This window comes from Grampus griseus (assembly GCF_964374135.1).
Source record: "Grampus griseus genome assembly, chromosome: 3".
Lineage (NCBI taxonomy): Eukaryota > Metazoa > Chordata > Mammalia > Artiodactyla > Delphinidae > Grampus > Grampus griseus.
The window spans coordinates 30,173,919-30,197,663 of NC_139019.1; the positions used below are offsets into that span (position 1 = coordinate 30,173,919).

At 34.6% G+C, this 23,745-nt stretch overlaps 1 protein-coding gene across 3 annotated transcripts in view; it reads left to right on the forward strand.

Moving 5' to 3' along the window:
* The window catches only part of NIPBL (NIPBL cohesin loading factor), a 190,716-nt gene that overhangs the window by 155,687 nt on the left and 11,284 nt on the right, over nt 1–23,745 (forward strand). For 2 of the 3 annotated variants that reach the window (XM_082650635.1, XM_082650637.1), the window contains exons 33-44: nt 4,474–4,582; nt 6,086–6,222; nt 10,627–10,767; nt 10,890–10,983; nt 11,424–11,578; nt 12,040–12,130; nt 14,090–14,263; nt 14,645–14,835; nt 16,752–16,859; nt 17,344–17,544; nt 20,573–20,719; nt 22,893–23,167. In XM_082650635.1, the coding sequence (XP_082506761.1) occupies nt 4,474–4,582; nt 6,086–6,222; nt 10,627–10,767; nt 10,890–10,983; nt 11,424–11,578; nt 12,040–12,130; nt 14,090–14,263; nt 14,645–14,835; nt 16,752–16,859; nt 17,344–17,544; nt 20,573–20,719; nt 22,893–23,167 (1,823 nt within the window). The remainder of the gene's footprint in view (nt 1–4,473; nt 4,583–6,085; nt 6,223–10,626; nt 10,768–10,889; nt 10,984–11,423; nt 11,579–12,039; nt 12,131–14,089; nt 14,264–14,644; nt 14,836–16,751; nt 16,860–17,343; nt 17,545–20,572; nt 20,720–22,892; nt 23,168–23,745) is intronic. The other variant, XM_082650636.1, reaches the window with a different exon arrangement.

Consider the following 23,745-nt stretch of genomic DNA (forward strand, 5'->3'; position numbering starts at 1 on the left):
AGCTTAATACCCGGTGTGATGGTATTAGGAGATGGGGCCTTTGGAGGATAATTAGGTCATGAGGGTGGGGCCCTCATGAATCAGATTAGTGTCCTTCTAAGAAGAGACATGAGAGAAATTACCTGTCTGCTCTCTGCTGTGTGAGGATACAACAAGAAGACAGCCATCTTCAGGCTAGGAAGAGGATCTTCACCAGAAACCAACCATACGTTGATCTTGCACTTCCCAACCTTCAGAACTATGAGAAATAAATTCTATTGTTTAATCCACATAGTCTATGGTATTTGTTAAAGCAGCCCATACTAAGAAATTGGTATCAACAAGTGAGGTGCTGCTGAAATAAATACCTAAAAATGTGGAAGTGACTTTGGAATTGGGTAGTTGGTAGACACCAGAAGATTTTTGAGGTGCATACTAGAGAAAAACTGATATTGCTGTGAAGACATTTAAAGGCAATTCTGATGAGGGCTCAGAAAGAAAAGAGAAGAACTATAGGGAAAGCTTCCTTCTCTTTAAAGCATATATATAATCATGTACAGAATGTTGGTAGAAATATGGATGGTTAAAAGCCATTCTGATGAGGTCTCAGATGCAAATGAGGAACATGTTGACATTCTCAGTCAACAGAGAAAAGTGAGTCTTTGTTATAACGTGACAAAGAACTTGGCTAAATTGTGTTTCTGTTCTAGTGTTTTGTGAAAGGTAGACCTTCAAGTGATGAAATTGAATGTTTAGCTGAGGAGATTTCTAAGCAAAGTGTTGAAGGTGCAGCTTGATTTCTCCTGCCTGAGTTTACAATCAAATAGTGTCTGTCTCCATCAACCAGTGATGGGTTAAAAAAAACCTGATGTATCCATACAACTTAATAGTACACCATATCATAAAGGAACAAACTATTGATACATACAGCAACATAGGTAAATAATAAAAACATGCAGAATGAAAGAAACCTTACACAGAAGAGTACATATTATGATTCCACTTATATGAAGCTCTAGGAGAGGCTAAACTAATCTATATTGGAAAAAAATCAGAAGAGTGGTTGCAGGGGGCCAGGGATTGACTGGAGAGGAACATGAGGGGACTTTCAGGGGTGATGGTAATAATCTATATCAGTGGTTCTAAAAGTTATCAAGATTACCTGTGACTTGTTAGAAGTGAAGTTCTAAGGCTTTACCCCAGACTTAATCCATAACTCTGAAGTAGGAGCCCACCTAAACAAAGTCTCCAGATGATTCTGATATAAGTTAAAGATGGAGAAAGACTGTCCTTTATCTTGATAGGGAGTTTGACTTATATAGGTGAATACACTTAACAAAACCGGGCGAGTACACACTGAAGATTTGTACATATTTCATGTAAATTTTATCTCAAAAGGAAAAAAGAGGGCTTCCCTGGTGGCCCAGTGGTTGAGAGTCCGCCTGCCGATGCAGGGGACACGGGTTCGTGCCCCGGTCCGGGAAGATCCCACATGCCGCAGAGCGACTAGGCCTGTGAGCCATGGCCACTGAGCCTGTGCGTCCGGAGCCTGTGCTCCGCAACGGGAGAGGCCACAACAGTGAGAGGCCCGCGTACCGCAAAAAAAAAAAAAAAAAAAAAAGGAAAAAAGAGGAAATACACTGATGTCTGCAGCTTACTTTGAAATGCATCAAAAAGATGGATAGAGATGTGTATATGTTTACATATACATATGCACACATATATCTATGCATGCATATCATGGGGCTGGTTTAACATCACATGTGTGTATGATTTAACATTAAACAAAAAATAATCATGTCAGGATACAGGAGAAATCGTTGATAAAATTTAATACCCTTGAATGATAACTTCTAGTAAACTAGGAATAAAATCTGACAGAGAATAAACTATAAAACCTAAAATGAAAATCGTGCAAAATGGAAAGATATTAAAAGATCTCATCAAAATCAAGAACAAAAAGTATTCATCAACCTGTCAAAGTGATTAAAAAATGTATATGGAAAAGTAAAGAGCTGAAAATAATTGTCACTTCTGAAAATGCAGGGACGCTGATGTGCCTTAACACACATATCAGGACTTATTTTTAGAGATACAGTAATTAAGGTAGCATGGATTTTTCAATAAATGAGACTGGGTCAAGTGGCTATCCATAAAGATTTTTTTTTTTTTTTAATTCTTCAACTCAGCAGTCAATTCCATATAGATTAAAGGAAATCTTTAAAACTTACAGAAGAAAGTATATGTGTGAATATATTTTTGACCTTTCTTAGGGAAGAATTTCTTAAGTCACAAAAGCCATTAACCTGGAAAGATTGATAAATTTCACTGCCTTAAAATGAGGAACATTTATGAATCAAGAAAACACAGGTCACAAACTGGGAAAGATATTTGATACACATATAGCTAACAAAGGATCATTGTTAAAAGTATGTAAAGAACTCCTGTCCTGCAAACCAGTATAAGGCAGGAGTCCTGGCAGGAAAACAGGAGAAAGTCATGAATAGGCAGTTCATAGAGGAGATAGCACACATGGCCTATAAGGTATTCAGCCTCATAAGTAATATAGGAAATACAAATCAAGACCCCATTTTACACCCATTTGATTGGCGAAAGTTGAAGTTCGGTGATAACAAATGATGGAGAAAAGATGGATTAAATAGCATCTCTTAAACACTGGCGCTGAGAAAATATTACAACAAAAGTTTTTAAATTTAGTATTATTTCATAAAGTTGAACTTTCATATATCCTATGACCCAGTAGTTCCACGCCAAGGTATATACCCAAGAGAATCTTGCATATGTGCACCAGGAGACAAGAATGTTCATTATGCCACTAAAATTTTAATTAACCTATCTTCAGAAGAATGGATAAATGAATTGCAGTATGGACATAAAACGGCCTGTCGTATAGCAGTGAAAATGAATAAAGTTGTTTCATGCAACAACCTGGATTACAGTTAGTGACATGTTAAGTGAAAAAGGCACATCTCAGAAGACTACATCCAGTATGATACCTTTCAGAAAGTTGAAAATCCAGCAAAACTATAAACAGTATTTAGCTTAGACAATTTTTTTTAAGCAAAGAAATGGTAAAATTCCTGATAAGTGGTACCTTGAAAGTTAAAGAGGAAGATGGGATAAAGGAAGGAGCACATTGGGAAATATAAGTTATTGGAAATATTCTTGAGTTAGGTTCATAGTGCATCATTATATTTATAAGTAAATAAATTAAAAGGGCACATAACCAGTATTGGCAATGTCATGAACTAAAATTTATGACTAATACTTTTATGTAAACTTGATGTCTTGGAGAGCAGAAAGAAAAAACAGGCGAGGAGATTGTTTTCTACTCCTGCCTGAAAAAGACCAGACTAGCATATAATTTTAATAGCTGCTTAAGGTTGAGTTGTAGAGCAGGACAAGGAGAATTTGCTGTTCAGAGTTGTAACTGGGTAAATTGAAGTTCTCTTGCTTACATTTATTTCTTTAAATTGGAGGGAGCAGGGGAAATGTGTGTGATATGTTATTCTGATTGCTATCAGTTTTAATCATCCACGCATATTGTAGTGAAAGTTTAAACTTGTGCTGTCCCATACTAGCCACACATGTTTTTTCATTTAAATTAACTTGAATTTTTATTTACTTTTAATTCCTCAGTTATACTATCCACATTTGAAGTGTTTTGTAGCTGCATGTGGCTTGTAGCAGCAATAATGGGCAGCACAGATATAGAACATATCCATCATTGTAGAAAGTTACATTGGACAGCACTGGAACTCTTTTCAGAAATTAAACATTTCAGTTTCTTTAATAGCTCCAGAATTGTATTAGCTATTCTTTATTAACAAAACAGATATACCTTAGATGACTTTACCATTGACCTCTGATTATTATGAAAGATTGGATTGGTTTTATTTTTTGGCTATAGTTAAACTGATCTCTTTTCCTCATATCATTATTCGTAACACTTTTCTAACATTGTTTATTAATAACTTGGTAAAAGATAACACAGGGAAGAAATCCAGCCTTGTGTTTTATAATTGCGAATTATAAGGTGCAATTCAGATGTAGTTACAATTATTTTAAAAATGTACTTAACCCATAATATACTTTTTTGAGACATCAAAGAACTTGAAATAATAAGGAATGGAATTCTCATTCTTTAAAATCATTCAACTAACATTGAGTGGTACTCTTAAAAGAAGGTCACCGTTCTCATTTCTCTCATATTCTACCTTAGGTCCTACACATAGCAATTTAAATAACTTCATACTAAAATTGTTTGAAAGTATCTATAAATTACTGGTTTATAAGATATTTTTAAATATTTGTTACATATTTTTGTTTATTAATTTGCATTTTCAGTATTAAATTGTTAATAACCAATTGAAAAGCTTATTACTTATGGACACATTTAATGCGTTTATATTATTATTGTCTAATGAATAATTATACTGGGATTTTTTTTTTTTTATATATATACATATATAGTTGTTGAAGTCCGAAGAGGATTCCTCATATAAACCTGTGAAGAAAGCTTGTACTCAACTTGTTGATAACCTAGTTGAGCACATTCTTAAATATGAGGAATCTCTAGCTGGTAAGACATTTTATATATTGGTCGTTAAGTTGATTTTATAAGATATTTTAAAATACTTTGGGCACATTTCTCATTTTTGCCTCTAGCTCTGCTTAGCCTAATAATTAACTACTTCACTTTTAAATGAAATCTGTTTTTTGTTTGGTGTTGAATCCTAGGTTATATTGTTATGGTTGAGTAATATTATCTAGAGCAGTACAATAAAAGCATAGGACTTGTCTCTTCCACATACCTTTCAATAGCACATAATTTTAGATGTCATAATGAACAGGAATTAAAGTAAGTCCAGGGGCTAATATGTATTTAGCTAAATGCACTCATCCAAAAACTGTTCAATATCTTTTAAATTATATAAAATTTTCTATCAAAATGAAATTGTTTTAATTATTATAAAAATGTTTTTAAAAGATCTGTAGTATATACCTAATATCATTTATAATTATTATATAACATGTGCTTAATCTTGACCTAGAAAGCTCTTAATATTTTTTAATTGAGAAATTCCTTAAATATTTAATATTTTATATTATTTATCACACTGTCAGTCACAAAATTGAAGTTAATGAAAATATAAATAATTATATAAAACTTATAAAAGTCATAACGGATATCTATTGCTTAAAAGCACACAAGACTAACATTATTTCCCATCCCCTAAGGTACATTAATGAGGAACAATAGTCAGCCTCAGTCAGTTTTCAGAATTGGGGGCCAGTTGCCTCTATACAGAGGTATCATTTATGGTAAAATTGTTGATATTCTTTATATTTTTATTGCAGTTTTTTTTCTTTAATTTTTTTTTCATTTTCCATGTTTACCTCTTTTTCTTTGTATATTTTGTTGTTTCCCCTACTTTTCCCTATCCTAGATTTTAAGGGTGATACTGTTGTCACTTAATGTTAAAAAGTTTCTAATCTCCTCTAAAAACTCCTGAGAACCAAGAAACATTTTATCTCCTAACTAGCAACATTTTCCTCTCACCTGAACAGCATTTTGTTTACTTTTCTAATATAGCACTGGTCCACCTTCTTATCATTCCTGTCTTCTAACATTCTTCTGCCACAGCAGCATCTCTTTTTCTCCCCAGTACCCTTAAACACAGTATCACCTCAGCTAAATTGTCTTTGTCCTCCTTTGCTAATTTTCTTTCCCATACTCATTTCCATCCAGTTTTAGATATAATCAATACCATGTTTATTCTGAAAATTCCATCTCTAAACTTCCCAACTTTCATTCTACTTTTTAACTTCAGTCCTACTCCCCTCAGTGTAAAACTTGCCTTCCCTAGTGCAGCCTCCTTGTCCTATATCCTTTACATATGTAATATAACAAAGAAAAAATGAAATGCAGGAAGTCTAGCATCATAAGAAATGCTAATCTGTTGTATTCAGGCATGCACTGAATCTATTCAGGGGATAGTATTGAGTAATTTAAATAATATTCTGTATAATTTCCATTGCCTTGTCATATTTTAGTGTCTTATTTCTCTGTTTGTTTTTCCAGACTCTGACAATAAAGGTGTGAATTCTGGACGATTGGTAGCTTGCATAACCACTTTGTTCTTATTCAGCAAAATAAGACCCCAGCTCATGGTTAAACATGCCATGACTATGCAACCATATCTTACCACTAAATGTAGTGTAAGTATTAGAGCTGTCCTATTTTTCTCTTATATAAACCATGTAGTAAATATTTTAAATTTAAAATTCACATTGTGTCATCCACATTTTCACTGACAGATGACAGTCATTTTCACTGACAGATCAACTGGGTTATGTACTCAAATGTTTGTTCTAATATTTGTGGCAAGTTATCTACAAACATCCTTTTTCTGATGTATTATAAATAAAGTTCAAGTCCCATTTCTTTGTGAACTCCTCAAGCTAAATCCTCAGTAATGCTTAATAAACGTTGTAATTATCGTTAGGACTTAAAAGGTGAATGAGACAGAGTTCCTGTCACTGAGAAATTTACTGTCTTTCGGATTCTGATTTTGCTTTTCATTTGTCATTTTTGATATATTTTATTTATTTTTATAACGTATCAGTATATTGAATATGGAAGACCTAGGATCATCAGAGATGCTAGGCTGTTATTTTAAGTTAATATTACACATACTATATTTTCCTAAAATCAAATGTGAAGATTAAATATTACTTGAGTAAGATAATCTAGCAACTTAACATGACAGCTTGGTGAGTTAAGTGGCGTATTATAACACTAGATTTTAAAATACTCTAAAAACCTATAAATGTAAATAGTTTTTTACTTACTATGTTCCCAGTGTTCCTAAGGAGCTAACTTGAACTGTTCACTAAATTTGTTTTGTTGCCACAGTCAGGTTTTTTTGGCGATCTAAATTAACAAATTCTAGGTGAAAATCTTCAGGATGTCCTGAGAAATTTTAAAGACAGAGGAAAGTACCAGAAGATAAATGCATTAAAAACAATATATAAAACAATATATAGGGCTTCCCTGGTGGCGCAGTGGTTAAGAATCCACCTGCCAGTGCAGGGGACATGGGTTCGAGCCCTGGTCCGGGAAGATCCCACATGCCGCGGAGCAACTAAGCCCGTGTGCCACAACTACTGACCCTGCGTGCCTAGAGCCCGTGCTTCGCAACAAGAGAAGCCACCACAATGAGAAGCCCACACATCGCAACGAAGAGTAGCCCCTGCTAGCCACAACTAAAGAAAGCTCGTGCGCAGCAGCGAAGACCCAATGCAGTCAAAAATAAAATAAATTTATTTTAAAAAAACAAAAACAATATATAGTACTTCTGAAAACAACATTTAAGACAACATTTAATTCTATCTTTAGGACTTAGATCTTGGTGTTAGATCCAGAAATAAATTGATTAATATGTAATCTGTGGCTAATAATAATAGATAATATTTATTGAGCACAGTGCCAAACACTGTGAAGAATTTTACATACATTATCTCATTTACATTGTGAGGTCGGTACCGTTATTATCTCAGTTTTACAGATAAGGAACGAAAGCTTAGAGAATATAACTAACTATGCCTAGTGTCACACAGCTAACAAGTCCCAAAACTAGAATTCAACACCATGGCTTGCCTCTAGAATCTGAACTATAATGGAACCTTTATAAATTGTCCTCTTTTCAGTCAATATTTTTTTAAAACAAGGTTACTTTGAAAACATTTCGTATAATTTGTTACGCATATATACATATTTTTATATATACACCAATATAGAGTTTTATATAAATAAGGCCATCTCATAAATACAATAGACACATTTTAAAATTGTTTTTGTTTTTTATATCTTACCCCCATCTTTATTCCTCCTCTTCTCAAGATAAGCAATCTGGAATATCCTTGCCACTTTATCCATGTTTCTATAATTGTAGGCACACATAGACATGTAAACAAATGGTTGACCAGATTTTTTAAATATCAGGTCATGTTATATACATATCTGTTAGGCATTTTTACTAATCTCAAAACAACTGATATATGTTTAATTCATCCTTTTGAATGGCTACATAATATTCATTTTATGGACGTCCTGTGATTTATTTAACCATTTCCCATCTTGGCAGGTACTTATTTACATTGTTTCCTATTGATAGCCACTACAGACGATTCCTTAATAATCATTCCTATTCATATACTTCTAAATACTGGTGCTTTTTTTCTTTTGGGGTAGATTCTGAAGAATTAACTTCCCAGATTGAGGGAATTTTTTTTTTAGTTTTGGTTTTGGTTTTGAATAGATCTTTCCAGATTGCTGGTGGACATGTTTCATAGCCTCTTTGGAAACCAGTAAATGACAATCTGTGTCATTTTTGTACTCTTTGCCAGTCTAACAGGTGTAAAAGAGTATAGTTCATTGTTGCTTCAGTTTCCTTTCCCTGATTTCTAAGAAGGTTGAGCATCTTTTTTATGATATTAACCAATTGGACTTGATTTTCTGTGATTTGACTGTTGTTATCATTTGCCCATTTTACCTTTGAATTGTGGACCTTTTTTTGAAAACTCTTTAAATGTTTGAGATACTGAACTATCTTATGTATATTCATTTCAAATATTTCTTACGTTCTACAGCTCTTTTCCTTCATGATTTACATCTTCATTTAAATTTTCCTTCTAGAATTTAAGATACTTCATTTACTTGATTTTTCAAGCCAGTTATGTTTCAAAAATTTTTTACTACATATTTTTAAGTAAAATTTCGGCAGTGATTCTCAAATGAATTTATCTTACTTGACAAAAACTAATTTATCCCTACACCCACTTTAACTCATCCCCTGTTGCTTAAAGGAGGTGGGAGTGGGAGATGGCAGGGAACAATAGGATATCTATGTTACTTAGAAAAAAAACATTCATCTTAGCCTGTTTTTTTATTTAATCCTCTGTGTATCCTGAAAGGAAGGATGAATGTAAGGTCAGAAAGTTTTTAACCAGTGCGGTAATAATAAGCTCAAAGAGTTCAAAATGAGTGTCAAAAACCTGTTGCTAAGAATAAGGGATGAGGGACTTCCCTGGTGGTCCAGTGGTAAAGAATCTGCCTTACAATGCAGGGGATGCGGGTTCAATCCCTGGTCAGGGAACTAATATCCCACGTTGCCACAGGGCAACTAAGCCCATGTGTCACAACTACTGAGCCTGCGTGCTGCAAACTATAGAGCCCACACGCCACAACTACAGAGCCCACGCACGCTGGAATCTGCACACCACAACTAGAGAAGAGAAAACCCGCACACTACAACTAGAGAGAAGCCTGTGCACCACAATGAAAAATCCCGCCTGCCTCAACGAAGACCCCGCATGTCACAACTAAGACCTGACACAGCCAAAAATAAATAAATAAAACAAATAAATAATAAATCTTTAAAAAAGAAAAAAGAATAAGGAATGATAACTTGGCTAGATAAAAAAACGTATGTTAAAACCTTAGTCAAGGAAGAAAGAGAAAGGAAGGAAGGGAGAGAAGAGGAAAGGAAAGAAAGAACTAGTAACTTTATTCGCCTATGGGCAGGGACACCCCTGGGTGACTGGAGGACAGGGGTAGGAAAGAGACTTTTTACTGTAAATCCTTTAATATCTTTTTTTTTTTAATCACTAGCTTTTACTTTATTTATTTTTAAGATGTTTTATTTGGCCCTGCCGCCTGGCATGTGGGATCTTAGTTCCCCGACTAGGGATCAAACCCGCGCCCCCTGCAGTGAAGTGCAGAGTCTTAACCACTGGACCGCTAGGGAAGTCCCCTTTGTTTCTTGGTTTTTTCGTTTCTTAATGTTCTACCTATTTTTTAAACCGCTTAGTTTTTAATCAGCTTTAAAACTTTTAAAATTAAAAAATAATTTTAATAGAATATTTTAAATTTTAAAATAAAGGAGACTTATACCTAGTTCTGGGATTCCACATTTTCATCTATCATAAGAAGGGTTAACACAGGGCTTTTCAACCTCAGCACTGTTAACATTTAGGGCCGGATTATTTTTTGTTGTCAAGAGCTATTCTGAGCATTGTAGGATTTTTGGCAGTATACTTAGCCTGTATCCACCAGATGCCAGTAGCACCCCTGTGCCCCTGTTGTGACAACCAAAAGTGTCTCCATATATTGCCAAATATCCATTGGGGGGCAAAGTCACCCTCAGTTGAGAACTACTGAGTTAACATACCCTAGTTTGAAAAATACTAATCTTGAAAACGATACCAGTCTTGGTAAAATACTCTGTTAGTTAAACCCCATTGTTCAGAATTGACTGTTAGTGCATTTTAGGAAGAAAAAGAGTAATTGTAGCATTGTGATTAAGTGACCCAAAGATCACATGGTAAGTTAGTGACAGAGCTAGAATCCAAGTTCCTGTCACTATCTGCTGCTCTTCCCTTCATTCTTTAAAGAAGTTCTTTTCTACTAATGTTTTTGTTTTGAAAAAAAGCTTTATATAAATATACATATATATATATATATATATATATATATAATACCAAACCTCCCAACTACGTAAAGCTGTATATAGTTTGTTTTCAGATTTTGTTTTTCATAAAGCACTAATTTTATCCTTATAGACACAAAATGATTTCATGGTTATCTGCAATGTTGCAAAAATCCTAGAGCTGGTTGTACCACTGATGGAGCATCCAAGTGAAACTTTCCTTGCCACTATTGAAGAAGACCTAATGAAGCTTATCATCAAATATGGCATGACTGTAAGCATTCACTTTACCATCTCTGTGTTGATCAGTATATAATTCACAAATGATAACTTAATCATGTGTTTTTACCTTTGTCTTTAACTTTTGTCTAAACAGTAACATTTTCTCTCTTTTAGGTAGTGCAACATTGTGTAAGCTGTCTTGGGGCAGTTGTAAATAAAGTGACACAAAATTTTAAATTTGTGTGGGCCTGTTTCAATAGATACTATGGTAAGTTCAGTGCCTGGGCTTTAAAATCATTCTGCTAGATCCTGCAGTGTATACAGTTCCTTTTTAACACATCTGATAAGAGGTAGTGTCAAGGGAGTTATAAGAGGTGTGATGATTGTCCTCTCTGGTCCACTCTCAGAAGCAATATTTTCTGGTGTCTTTTATATTCCCTTAATAACCCAGTATGATTACTTCAGAAATTTATCTCCTCATAAGTAAATGTTGGTAAGTTTTTTGTCTACCATGTAAAATAAAATTTAAATATCATTTTTTTCTTACATTAATTCTTTTAGGCTCAATGGAATGCCCTTATATTTCTAGACGTTTAATACTTAGAACCGTTAGTAAAATTTAATTTTAATTTATTAGCAGTAATTATTTGAACATAACAATTTAAGGATAGAGGGTTTGTTATAAATAAATATTACTTACTTTATTAGGTGCCATTTCAAAATTAAAAAGTCAGCACCAAGAGGACCCAAATAACACTTCACTGCTAACAAACAAACCGGCACTTCTTAGATCCCTTTTCACTGTTGGAGCACTATGTCGGCATTTTGATTTTGATCTGGAAGATTTTAAAGGCAACAGTAAGGTAAAGATCCTAATATTAATTATTTAGTATGCTTTAAAAACAGAACTGTGTGACCCTGGGCATTGAAAATGACTATAATGACTCAGGATGAAGACGGCATTAGGGTAGTCTGGTTTAGTTCTGAAACAGTGCTACTCAAAGCATGGTCCTCAGACTGGCTTCTGATCCATGAACTGTTTGTTACAGGTCCATAATAAGATAAGTTTACGCAAGTTATATCAGCTTTGTGTTAGTAGGCACACTGCTTATGTCAGCAGCAGTTCATTTTTTTAACATTCTCAATGAATGTCACTGTTCTAAAATTCATGGATTTATAAATGTATTGGTGAATTATTCCTTAGTAAAGTTCACATGTGGAAGTTCTCATTGTTTGCTTTTAGGTATTTTTTTCCTTTATAGTTGAAAACCGATCTAAGTTAACTCTTCCTTATACACTTTAACATGGTTTTTTTCCCCCTTAGGTTAACATAAAGGATAAGGTACTTGAACTATTGATGTATTTTACAAAGCATTCAGATGAAGAAGTACAAACAAAAGCTATCATTGGTCTAGGTAAGATAAGTCTAAATTTCTGCATATTCTTTAGTTGTTTGAGAGGTTGAGCAAATTTTAAAATGTTGTGAATTTAAATTGTTGAGTTATTTAAGTATGTTTTTGTTTAAAGTAGGATCTGGTATCTCAAATATAAGTCTGGGGATTAAAACAACTGGGTTCCATTATTGGTTCATCCAGTGACTTCCTGGGTGACTTTGAGCAAGTCGTGTAACTTCTATTTGTCAGTTTCCTCATTAGTAAAATAGAGATGACAATACATTCTTCTACCCCTAATTCATAGGGTTTCATAAAAACATTCATTAAAATACTTTAATAAAGAAAGGTGATATAGAAGAATTTGTGCTGTTGCATATTTTTTAAATTGTTCTTTTTCTTTGCAAAGTTTTGTCATTATATGTGTCTGCCTCTTCTAAGGTGAAAACAATGGGCAGTCTACCCAAACATTTATTTATATAGAAGCACAGGGTAAACAACCCCACAGGAACAATTTGGATGTATACTTTTCCTGTATTATTGTTCAGGGATCATTGATGTAATAAATACATGTCTTTGCAGAAAATTAGGTTTTTGTGGCTTATCTGGAAAGATATTGGTATATGGGAGAAATATGAGAAGGGTAGAATTAAAGTACCTGAAATGAATGCACTGTAAAAAAAATTAGAAGAGCACTCTCTCCAGGTTTTTGTGTTGTTGTTGTTTGTTCTGTTTTTTACAAATACGTGTAAAGCTACTCAGTAAGGTTAACAACTTATTTAGAAATTTTATTTTGGCAGCATTAGCAAGGTTTATAATTTAATATGCATGGACAGTTGCTAATATTTCTAAGTCACCCAAACTTCATTAAATGTTTACTGATTTCTTTAAATAAATTTAAATCTTAATATCTTATTACTTCTTCATCTCTTTCAGAAAATTACATATAGCAAATATAGTAAAAATTCAGATATCACTTACTAGAGAGTTATATTGATAGAGTATTATCTTTTAAGTCACATGTATACATTTGAATATTCAATCTGGACATACATTCTATAAAGTGGCAAAAACTAATAGTGTTACATCTAATTCAGAGAACAAAGAGTGTAAATTTTAACTTGCAGCACTATCCAGAAAATAGTGCCTTTAGACTAGTTGATAAAAGACATCTTGCCTGGGCCATAGTTATCCTGTGTCACCTTGGGCTAGTTATCTGATCACTCTATGCTTTGAATTTAGTTTGTTATTTGGCATCCATAATACTTGCTTTCATCAAGGATCTTCATTTTATCTCACATAAATAAGCATTTTGTACAAATAAACATGGACAATATTATTTTGCTGCTTATTAGCTTGTGGTTGTAGAATTCAGCATTGTGGCTTCAATTATAATGACATATGAGAAACAAATAGAAGATTTTAAGCTTTATTTTAGAATTATTCCATTTCATCAAATGAATATATTTCAATATATATATTTTTAATAGCTCCAAGGTAGTACCTTCTGCTAGGAATCTAAAAAATGTTTGCAGACATTACCTCTTAAATCCTGAAAATATCCCATTGAGGTAGGTGGGTGGTAAATATTATTGTCCCCATTTTACAGATGGAGAATTGAGGCACAGAGATATTATGTGACTCACCTAAGGTCACACTACAAGTCAGTGGTGGAGCCAGGAATAGAACCCAAGACTCCTGACTCCTAATCCACTCCCCTAGCCACTAGGCCCTGCTCCCTCCTCAAGGTTTCCTCTTGTGTGAAATTCTCCTTTGAAATGCAATTTCTTGTTTTTAATTCATGGGGAAAGAAGTACCTGCTGTAATACTTCTCTAGGTAAGGCCACCAGCATATTCTTCCAGTCATTTTAAGTTTTAATTTTTGAAATAAGGAGCTGTTTATATAATTTTATCAACATTAAATGTTATATTTAATTTTAATGTGAATATATCAAGAGAATTTTTGTTTTCTCTCTTCTTTAGGATTTGCCTTTATTCAACATCCAAGTCTAATGTTTGAGCAAGAGGTGAAAAATCTATACAATAATATTTTATCTGATAAAAACTCCTCAGTAAATTTAAAAATACAGGTGTTAAAAAACCTCCAGACCTACCTACAAGAAGAAGATACACGTATGCAGCAGGCAGATAGAGACTGTAAGTAAAAACATACTTTCAAAAATGCAGAGTGTAGCTGCAGTTAGCATACCCTATGACTCTTTTTTAATCCAGATATCTAATAGATAAGGAATTTTAGGTAAAGGAGTTCCGTTAAAGAAGAATCCTTCATAAACTCCCTGAAGTAGTTTATAAAATTTAATATATGTGCAGACGAAAACATTTTGATGGAGGGGGAGAGATTATAGTTCTCATCAGGTTCTCAAAGAGTCTCTAACAGACCCTCCTCCCCCCCCAAAAAAAAAAAAATTGAGAACCATTGGGACAGCTATAACATTTTGTGCTTTTGGTTGTGGCCTAATTTAGAGTATTTAGTAAAGTTAATGTACATGTTCTTAGTATGTTTACTTCCTTTTGTAGGGAAGAAGGTTGCAAAACAGGAAGATTTAAAAGAAATGGGTGATGTTTCCTCAGGGATGAGTAGTTCCATCATGCAGCTTTACCTCAAACAGGTGCTCGAGGCGTTTTTTCACACCCAATCAAGTGTACGCCACTTTGCCCTAAATGTCATTGCATTGACTCTAAACCAAGGTCTTATTCATCCAGTTCAGGTAAGTATGTTTTATAGCAGCGGCACTTAGCAAAAGAGCCAGATTTGTTGCCATTTGACGACTTGGTGATTAGAAAATAAGTAGTTCGTTACTCCTCTTAGTTGTTGATTTTTTTTTGTCCCAAACTCTTAAGAATCCAAGTTTTAGTCCATCTTTTAGGTTGTCTTTACTGCAAAATACCCATATATTCATAACATCTCTATTAAACAAACTTCCAATTTATATTTGTAGAATACGTACTCCGAGTTATTTCTTCTGAAATGATAGATATGTTTTAATTGATATTGACTCTTATCTCTAAGAACCAACCGTATGTAATGTCAAATATGTAATGTAACTGGGGTTAAGAGTATAATCTGTCTTAAACAGGGTGGATTTTAGTCCACAGAAAAATAACCTATATAATCTGAACTCAGTTCCTTCATCTTTAATTGGAAGTAATATCAAGTACCCAACACCTCAAAACACCGATGTGTAGACTAGATGATGTACTCAAGACATATTAGTACTACAAGGAATTGGCAGCTAATTCTGATGTTGTAGTATTCACCATCTGACATGTTCAGGAGGGGCAGAAGTAAATTTGTTAGATAACCAAAGCCTGTACCCTCAAGATTTTTATTTTGGCTATGTTTTGTGGAACTTTTCTAAAATATGCTCTATGTTGTTATGCTGTGTTCTTCCCTGTGTCCTGAAACAAAACACAGTAATGCGTATTTAGCCTGTTCTTCATGATTCAGGGCAAGATTACTTAATTAAGTATACAGTACTATGTTGATACTCCTGAATTTTTTAGATACTTAGGGCTCTTTGCTGGTATTCTAAATGGTCTCAGGTGGTTGTGCTTTTATTATATCTTCTCTTTTTAAGCTTTTCTTTTAAATTTTACAATTATAAAAAAAATTGCAAGAGTGGTACAATAAACTTCTTTATACTCTTCACCTATATTTCACCATTTGTTAACATTCTGCCACATTTGCTTTCTCTCTCTCTCTTAATACGTACACTTTTTTCCAAATCATTTGATAGTAAGTTTCAAATATCATGATTCTTTACCTCCAAACACTTCAGCGTATATTTTTTTAAGAACAAGGACATTCTCTTACAAAATCATAATGCAGTCATCAAATTCAGGAAATTTAAGATTGATACAATATTATCTAATATATAGTTCATTTTCATATTTTGTAAGTTAAGCTAATAATATTCTTTGTGGATTTCTCCCCCCCACCCCACCCCAATTCAGGATTTAATTCATGATGACCCATTTCAGTTATTGCTGTGTCTACTTTTTTTAAGTTGTTTTTTGTTTGTTTGTTGTTGTTTTTCTCACCCCCTCACCTCTATCTAATTCAGATTCACTTAACATAGTAGTGGTGTTTCCTGACTTTTAGAAGTGTACAGTGAGTATGGCTGTTACCAAATTGCTAGCTATCCAACTGTCTGACCATTGAAGCCATATTTAAAATCAACTTTGTGAGAAAAAATTTATATATTTCTAGTTTTGAGTATGGAAGACAAGTTACTTTTTCCCCTCTATTATCTTTACATAGAAAATTCAGTCAGGCTTGAAAAATGATTGAATTATACATTTGTAGTATATATCATAATCTTAAATGGATATTCTTAGTCTGGGAGCCCTTTAGTTTTAAAGAACCTTAAAATCACACTGAAATTGCTTAAATTTCACCACATTATTTTCTTGCTGATACTCCAGTGCTTTTTTGCTTTAAGGGAAAGATTTAAGGGAAGGTTAATAGTTTTTAAAAAAAAACACTAAACCATGGCATTTATAGGAAGGCCTATAAAGCTAAATTCATATGTCCCAGATATATAGCAAGTTTTAACATATATCAAGATACATATAGAGCTTTTACTATGGTGATGTCTTATGAATTCTTTATTTTTATTTCCAGTGTGTACCATATTTAATTGCTATGGGCACAGACCCAGAACCAGCTATGCGGAACAAGGCTGATCAGCAGCTTGTGGAAATAGACAAAAAATATGCTGGATTTATTCATGTATGTATTTTTAAATTGTGCAATCTAAATTTAAACATCGTTCTTTGGTAAACCATTTCTTTAGCAAATGTTGTGCTCAGATTCATATTAGAATAAAATATTTTGCTTAGTAGTTACTTTTAAACATGCAACTAAGTTTGTCCCCCAGGATGTTTACTCTAGTTTAAAATTAACTCTTAAAATTGAGCTAGAGGTAACAGTACAGCACGCACACAGGATAAAAATCAGGATGCATGGGTTCTGGTCCCTACTTTGTATCTTGGCAGTGATGGCTCTTCTGAGTCTCCATTTGTTTCTTCTATAAAATGAGCAGATTGCAGTAGATGATCTGCAGTATTCCTTCCAGCACTTGCATTCTATGATTTTTATTATTTTAAAGAAAACCAAATTATGAAGTTTGCCTTGAACTATAATACTCAAAATTATATTTTTAATTTGACTCTTCTAATTTCTGTGACAAAAATAAGGCTTTTATTGATTTCAGATGAAAGCGGTGGCTGGTATGAAGATGTCTTACCAGGTACAACAGGCAATCAATACATGCCTAAAAGATCCTGTAAGAGGTTTCAGACAAGATGAGTCCTCTAGTGCTTTGTGTTCACACCTTTACTCCATGATCCGTGGAAACCGCCAACACAGACGAGCCTTTCTAATTTCTTTACTCAACCTGTTTGACGACACAGCAGTAAGTATTAAAAACTTATTATTTTAAGAAAATAAGTGTTCTATAAATTTTATGCCTAAAGTAGTCAACATTTTAAAAATATTACCATTTTAGTAAATAATAGAGGCTATCTTAAATGTGTTTATTTAGGTCTATGTTAATTGCAAGGTATACAGTCAAAATTGAAGGGGAAATTTTGCATGAGAATAAACACAATGAGGGATAAAGTATAATTGTGGGATAAAGTATAATTGTGTTTCCATACTGAGTGTCTTATAAACTTTGATAGCAGTTCCTTTAAGCATACCTTTAAATAAGCTACGTTACTAAACTGTCACTTCCAGGGATAGATTACATAGATAGATAGATGGATAGATGAAGTGAAATTTCGCTTGTTTCTGTCAGACTTGAATGCTGTTAGAGTAACTATTCTAATACGGTTTTGGCTGCTGAGATCCCTGGTTGTTCAGCCTGACCTCCTTTAATGAAGAGCCCACTTTTGTGTAATTACAATTTTGACCCTTTAGCGGGCTATTGCACAAGTTGTATTGGCCACGACCATAAGGCAAGAAAATAAAACATCCTGTTCTTTAAGCTTATCTCAATTTTTTCATTCATCTTATATCAATATTTATTCAGCATCTATTTGCGTTATGGTAGCATTGTGCTAGGAGATGAAGATAAAATAGTAAATGGGACAGATGTGGTATCTTTCCACGTAGAGCTTACCAATTAGTGTATTGTGTAAAGCTTTAAAAAGAAAAAAAATATTTTTTTCCTATTTTAATCACTTGATAGCTTAACTTTGTTGCTGTTCCAACACCAGATTTTTTCAATAAAGTAAAATTAAAATTACCAGAATGTAGATGTCTTATTAGACCTCTTCTTTTTAAGTACAACATGAAATTTTTGGATATATTATCTAACAAATAAATATAACAAACTTCTATTTTAGAACTACTTGGACTATAATTTTAGTCATCATCAGGGCTGTCATCAGTATTAAGCTTTCATTGTGTGTAAGATATTTAGATAGGAGTACAAAATGCTATGATATAGTGCTCTTTTCCTCATTGGCACCTCCAGTCGGAGGGATAGGACACTAAGTAAAGGAACTAACGGTTAAGATTAGCATAATCTGAGTCCCGGTGGTTTGTATCGATACTGCCCTAGTCTTTATCTCCTTTCTGAGCTTAATTCCTACGTGGTTTCATTGCCTGCTGTATATCATTAGCTGGATGCTCTGTCACCTCAGCATGTGAAATGCTAAACTGGAAATCCAGCTGTCATAATACAGTGGATGTCAGAGGAGGAACAAATCTCTGAAGGCCTAGGGGATAAGATGGATCTACTCTTAAGGCAGGGCAGGTGTAAAAACATGAATAAAGGTACAAAGATAAGAATGTGTGGGAGGGACTTCCCTGGTGGTCCAGTGGGTGGGACTCCATGCTCCCTATGTGGGGGGCCCTGGGTTCAATCCCTGGTGGGGGAACTGGATCCTGCATGCATGCCACAACTAAGGATCCCACATGCTGCAACTAAGGATCCCTCATGCCGCAGCGAAGATCCCGCATGCCACAACTAAGACTGGTGCAGCCAAAATAAATAAATAATAAATAAATAAATTTTTTTTTAAAAAAAGAATGTGTGGGAAATAATGAATAGATGTTATTTAACTGGAGCAGCAAGATCATAATGAGGCATGGTTAATGGAGGATCTTGTAGACAGTGGAAAACTGTTGAAAGTGTTAAATTCAGTGATGAGGACAGGTGCCAGAGAGCATTTTAGGAACACAGATTTTTTAGCATTGTGTTCACATTGAAGGTAATACGGGATTGACCTGTTACGATGAAAGCTGGAAAGAAAACAATGACAGTAGGAAAGAAAAGAAGAAACGTTGTGAGGAAGGAATAAATTAAATGAGAGTCTGTGAGAATAGTCAAAGGATAACTGAAATATTTTTGTCCTAAGCACCTAAAAGAACAGAATGTTGCTAAAAGCAGTTTGAAAAGGAGTTGGTTTGAGGAGATAGAAGAGGAATAGTCAAAGAGCTAGGAAGAGAAAACTAAGGAAGAAGGTTTCAGGAAGGAAAAGGCTTGTCTGTATTTTTCCAACTTTAACATGTAGGTATTGATACATATTTAAAAATAAAAACGTAGGGGTTTCATGAGTACTAACAGCAAGTTCATTCCGTCTGTCCTATGGGATTTTTGTTATTACTACTGCTGATACTGTATTTTATGTTGTTTGGACAGCAGGATAAGGGAGATGGTAGGAAGGAGTGTTTTTTAATTGCCTATTTTTTCTTTTTTTTTAAGCTATAAATGTTTTAAAGGAATTTAAATATTAACATGTCTTTCTGTTTATATTCTGTATCATCATGTAAATGCTGAAAATCTCAGTTTGTTACTTCTTTTTAAGCAAACAACTAGTAGTAACCATAATTTGCCAGCATTAGTTTTTTGGTGTGAAACTGGTAACACCGTCAGAATGACTCTGATATTCTAAATTATGTACACATAGGAAACTGACAATTGTTTTATGAGTACATGAACTTTGATTTTTTTTTTTTAACCCACATATTAGTACTATAATTACCACTTACTTTTGAAGGCAGAATAGTAACTGTGTGTAACTGATCTCCATATGGGTTAAACTTTTAGAGGCACAATGACAAATAATTATGAATTCATATGTATACTTTCTGATGTGGTATGGATTTATCTTAAAGATTCTATATACTCTATAAGAAAACTTCAGGGACTCCCACTTGGGTGCACTAAAAAAGTTCACCCCTTCCCTTCTTAAGGTACCATGGTTTAAGTCATTATGCAATCTCTTAAAATGGGTTTAAGATTATTCTGTAAAATCCGTTTCTGTTCCACCTCCTCCCTTCTTCCTTCCCTCTTCCGCTCCCCAACTCTCTCTCTCGTTCTGAAACATTAACTGAGGTGAAAGTGCCCTGTAATATTTTCTCTAAAAAGGCTTTTGTGATGGATTTCTAGATTATCCACTAAACATGTGTACCTTTTTTTCTAAAATTTACAGAAAACAGAAGTGAATATGCTCTTGTATATAGCAGACAATCTAGCCTGTTTTCCATACCAGACACAGGAAGAGCCGTTGTTTATAATGCATCATATAGACATTACACTCTCAGTTTCTGGTAGTAACCTACTGCAGTCGTTCAAGGAGGTAAGTTACACACATTACTATTCTTAATCTTTCAAAGTACAGGCATGCTATTTTCACTGTTTTGTTTCTCATTGTTCTTTTTATTCTTTTCATAGGTATATAAAATCTTTCTAAATAAACTTAACTGAAATCTGGGTAGTGCTTGAATTGGGGAGAGGAAGTGGGTTGCCATTTCATTCCCGTTAAGAAAGATCTTAAAACCATTTCATTCCAGATCATTTAGGTGGAATTTATACACACACACGTGCACGTGTGCATGCGCGCGCGCGCGCGCGCGCGCGCGCGCACACACACACACACACACACACACGTGGATTGTTCTCTTGATAAGCCATCCCGCTTTATCTCACTTCAAGCATTGACCTTAAGTGTTTGGTGTTCATTCATATATTTGTTTAAACCCCATTTTAAAACACTTTGCTATTTTATAAATCTGGTAATGCTGTAGATAATAGTAGTATACTTGAAGAAATACAGAATAAATATAAGTAGCTTACTTACAAGTAAACACAGAAAATTTATACTATTGATTTGCTTATTATCCCTGAACACCAGCATCATAATGGAGTTGGCATATGGTATGCCCAAAATCTTTACTAACTTTTTTGTTGTAAACTTTGTATCTTTTCTTTCATGGTTTTTAAGAAGGAAATACAATTGGTTTCATTGTAAAAGCACCTGGTATAGCCCTGGGTACATAGTAGGTGCACTCAGTAATTTCCATTCTTTGTAAATTAATTGGAGTATTTTCATGTACCTGATGATATAAGTATATATCTCATTTTACAATGTCGTAGTGCTCAAAACTCAGCCTGGTCAAACTCGTAAATCAGGGAGATCCTTTTTTGGTTTTGGTTTTGGTTTTTTGTTCTTTTGGGGGTTTTTTGCTGTATGCGGGCCTCTCACTGTTATGGCCTCTCCCATTGTGGAGCACAGGCTCCAGACGCGCAGGCTTAGCGGCCATGGCTCACGGGCCCAGCCGCTGCACGGCATGTGGGATCTTCCCAGACCGGGGCACGAACCCGTGTCCCCTGCATCAGCAGGCGGACTCTCAACCACTGCGCCACCAGGGAAGCCCAGGGAGATCTTTTTAATACCTAAGGGTTGGAATTACAGAAGTATCTAAACCCTTGCTACTTGAAGTGCGGACCGAGACCAGTAGCACTGGCCTCACCTGAGAGCTTGTTAGACCTGCAGAACCTCACACTCCACCCTAGACCTGTTGAAACAGAGTTTGCATTTTTAACAAAATCTCTAGTTGTTTAATATGCACATTAAAGTTTGAGAGGTTAATAATTTCCCAGGAACTTGATCCATCATGTTATCTTATTTTACTTCACTTACTGTTGTACATATACTTGTATTCTCCTGTTTTATTTTTTAGCAGTTACATTTTGAATATTGCTTTGTAATCTGGTCTTTTCCACCTTGAAACCAGCTGACTTTGTTTCTTTTTAAAAGCTAACAGTTTCGTAAAGTACAAAAAACCAGAATTTAAGTATTTAAAGAAAGTTGCACATTATCTTGCTGAAAAGTTCTTAAAAGGGAGAGTTTGATAGAAGCTGGGGAAATCAAGCCTATTATATTTTCCCCAGTTAAATTATAATTACTGGCTTCCCTGGTGGCGCAGTGGCTGAGAAGTCCACCTGCCAATGCAGGGAACACGGGTTCGTGCCCCGGTCCGGGAAGATCCCACATGCCGCAGAGCGGCTCGGCCCGTGAGCCATGGCCGCTGAGCCTGCGTGTCCGGAGCCTCTGCTCCGCAACGGGAGAGGCCACAACAGTAAAAGGCCCGCGTACCACAAAAAAAAAAAAAAAAATTATAATTACTTCTTTTCCTCTATAATGGCTTACCTGTATATCAAATTGTTACTTCTATAACTAATTTATCTTTCATTACTATAAGAAAATTCTCTCCCTTTGAATGATATTTCAGAATGGTTTAGGGAGGGTGGAACAGTGGTTGAAGGAGTGGATTTTATTTAGTCTTGGAACATAATTTTTTCCCCCAAGGATTGCATCCCCAGTTGTTTATGGAAAATCAGAGGGTTTCAGTATATAAAATATTAATATAAGGATACTTCTGAAGCTGTTAAATGGCGCATATGTATAGTTGTAGTGGTATTTTTGTTTTATTATTTTTCAGACAGAATAATTTCCTCTTTTTTTTCAGTCTATGGTAAAAGACAAAAGGAAAGAGAGAAAATCATCTCCTGCTAAGGAAAATGAGTCAAGCGAGAGTGAAGAAGAAGTCTCCAGGCCTCGGAAGTCACGGAAACGTGTAGATTCAGATTCAGATTCAGATTCAGAAGATGATATAAATTCAGTGATGAAATGTTTGCCAGAAAATTCAGCTCCTTTAATTGAGTTTGCAAATGTCTCCCAGGGTATTTTATTGCTTCTGATGTTAAAACAACATTTGAAGAATCTCTGTGGATTTTCTGATAGGTAAGGTTGCATAAGCAGTGAGAGAAAAAACTTGCTGTGTTCAAATAATGAACAAATATGAAACCCAGTTTTGTTGCATGCTGAATATTTAAAATGCTCTTTTTAAAAAAGGAATTTGTTCCTTTTAATTGGTGTATACTATTTTGTTGTATAATCTACCATAATTTGTCCATTCTGTTATTGAAGAGAGGAAAACTATTCCTCTAATTGGAGATAATGCATTATAAATTATAAATTAGAGGACTTAAATCCTTAATATACTTAAAAAGATACTAGAGAATTAGACTAACCTTAAAAATAGATAACAAATTCAAGTTTTTAAAGAGCTGTGGGGACTTCCCTGGTGGTGCAGTGGTTAAGAGTCTGCCTGCCAATGCAGGGGACATGGGTTCGAGCCCTGGTCTAGGAAGATCCCACATGCCGCGTAGCAAGTAAGTCCGTGCAGTACAACTACTGAGCCTGCGCTCTAGAGCCCGCGAGCCACCACTGCTGAGCCCGCATGCCACAACTACTGAAGCCGGCGTGCCTGGAGCCTGTGCTCTGCAACAAAAGAAGCCACCACAATGATAAGCACGCGC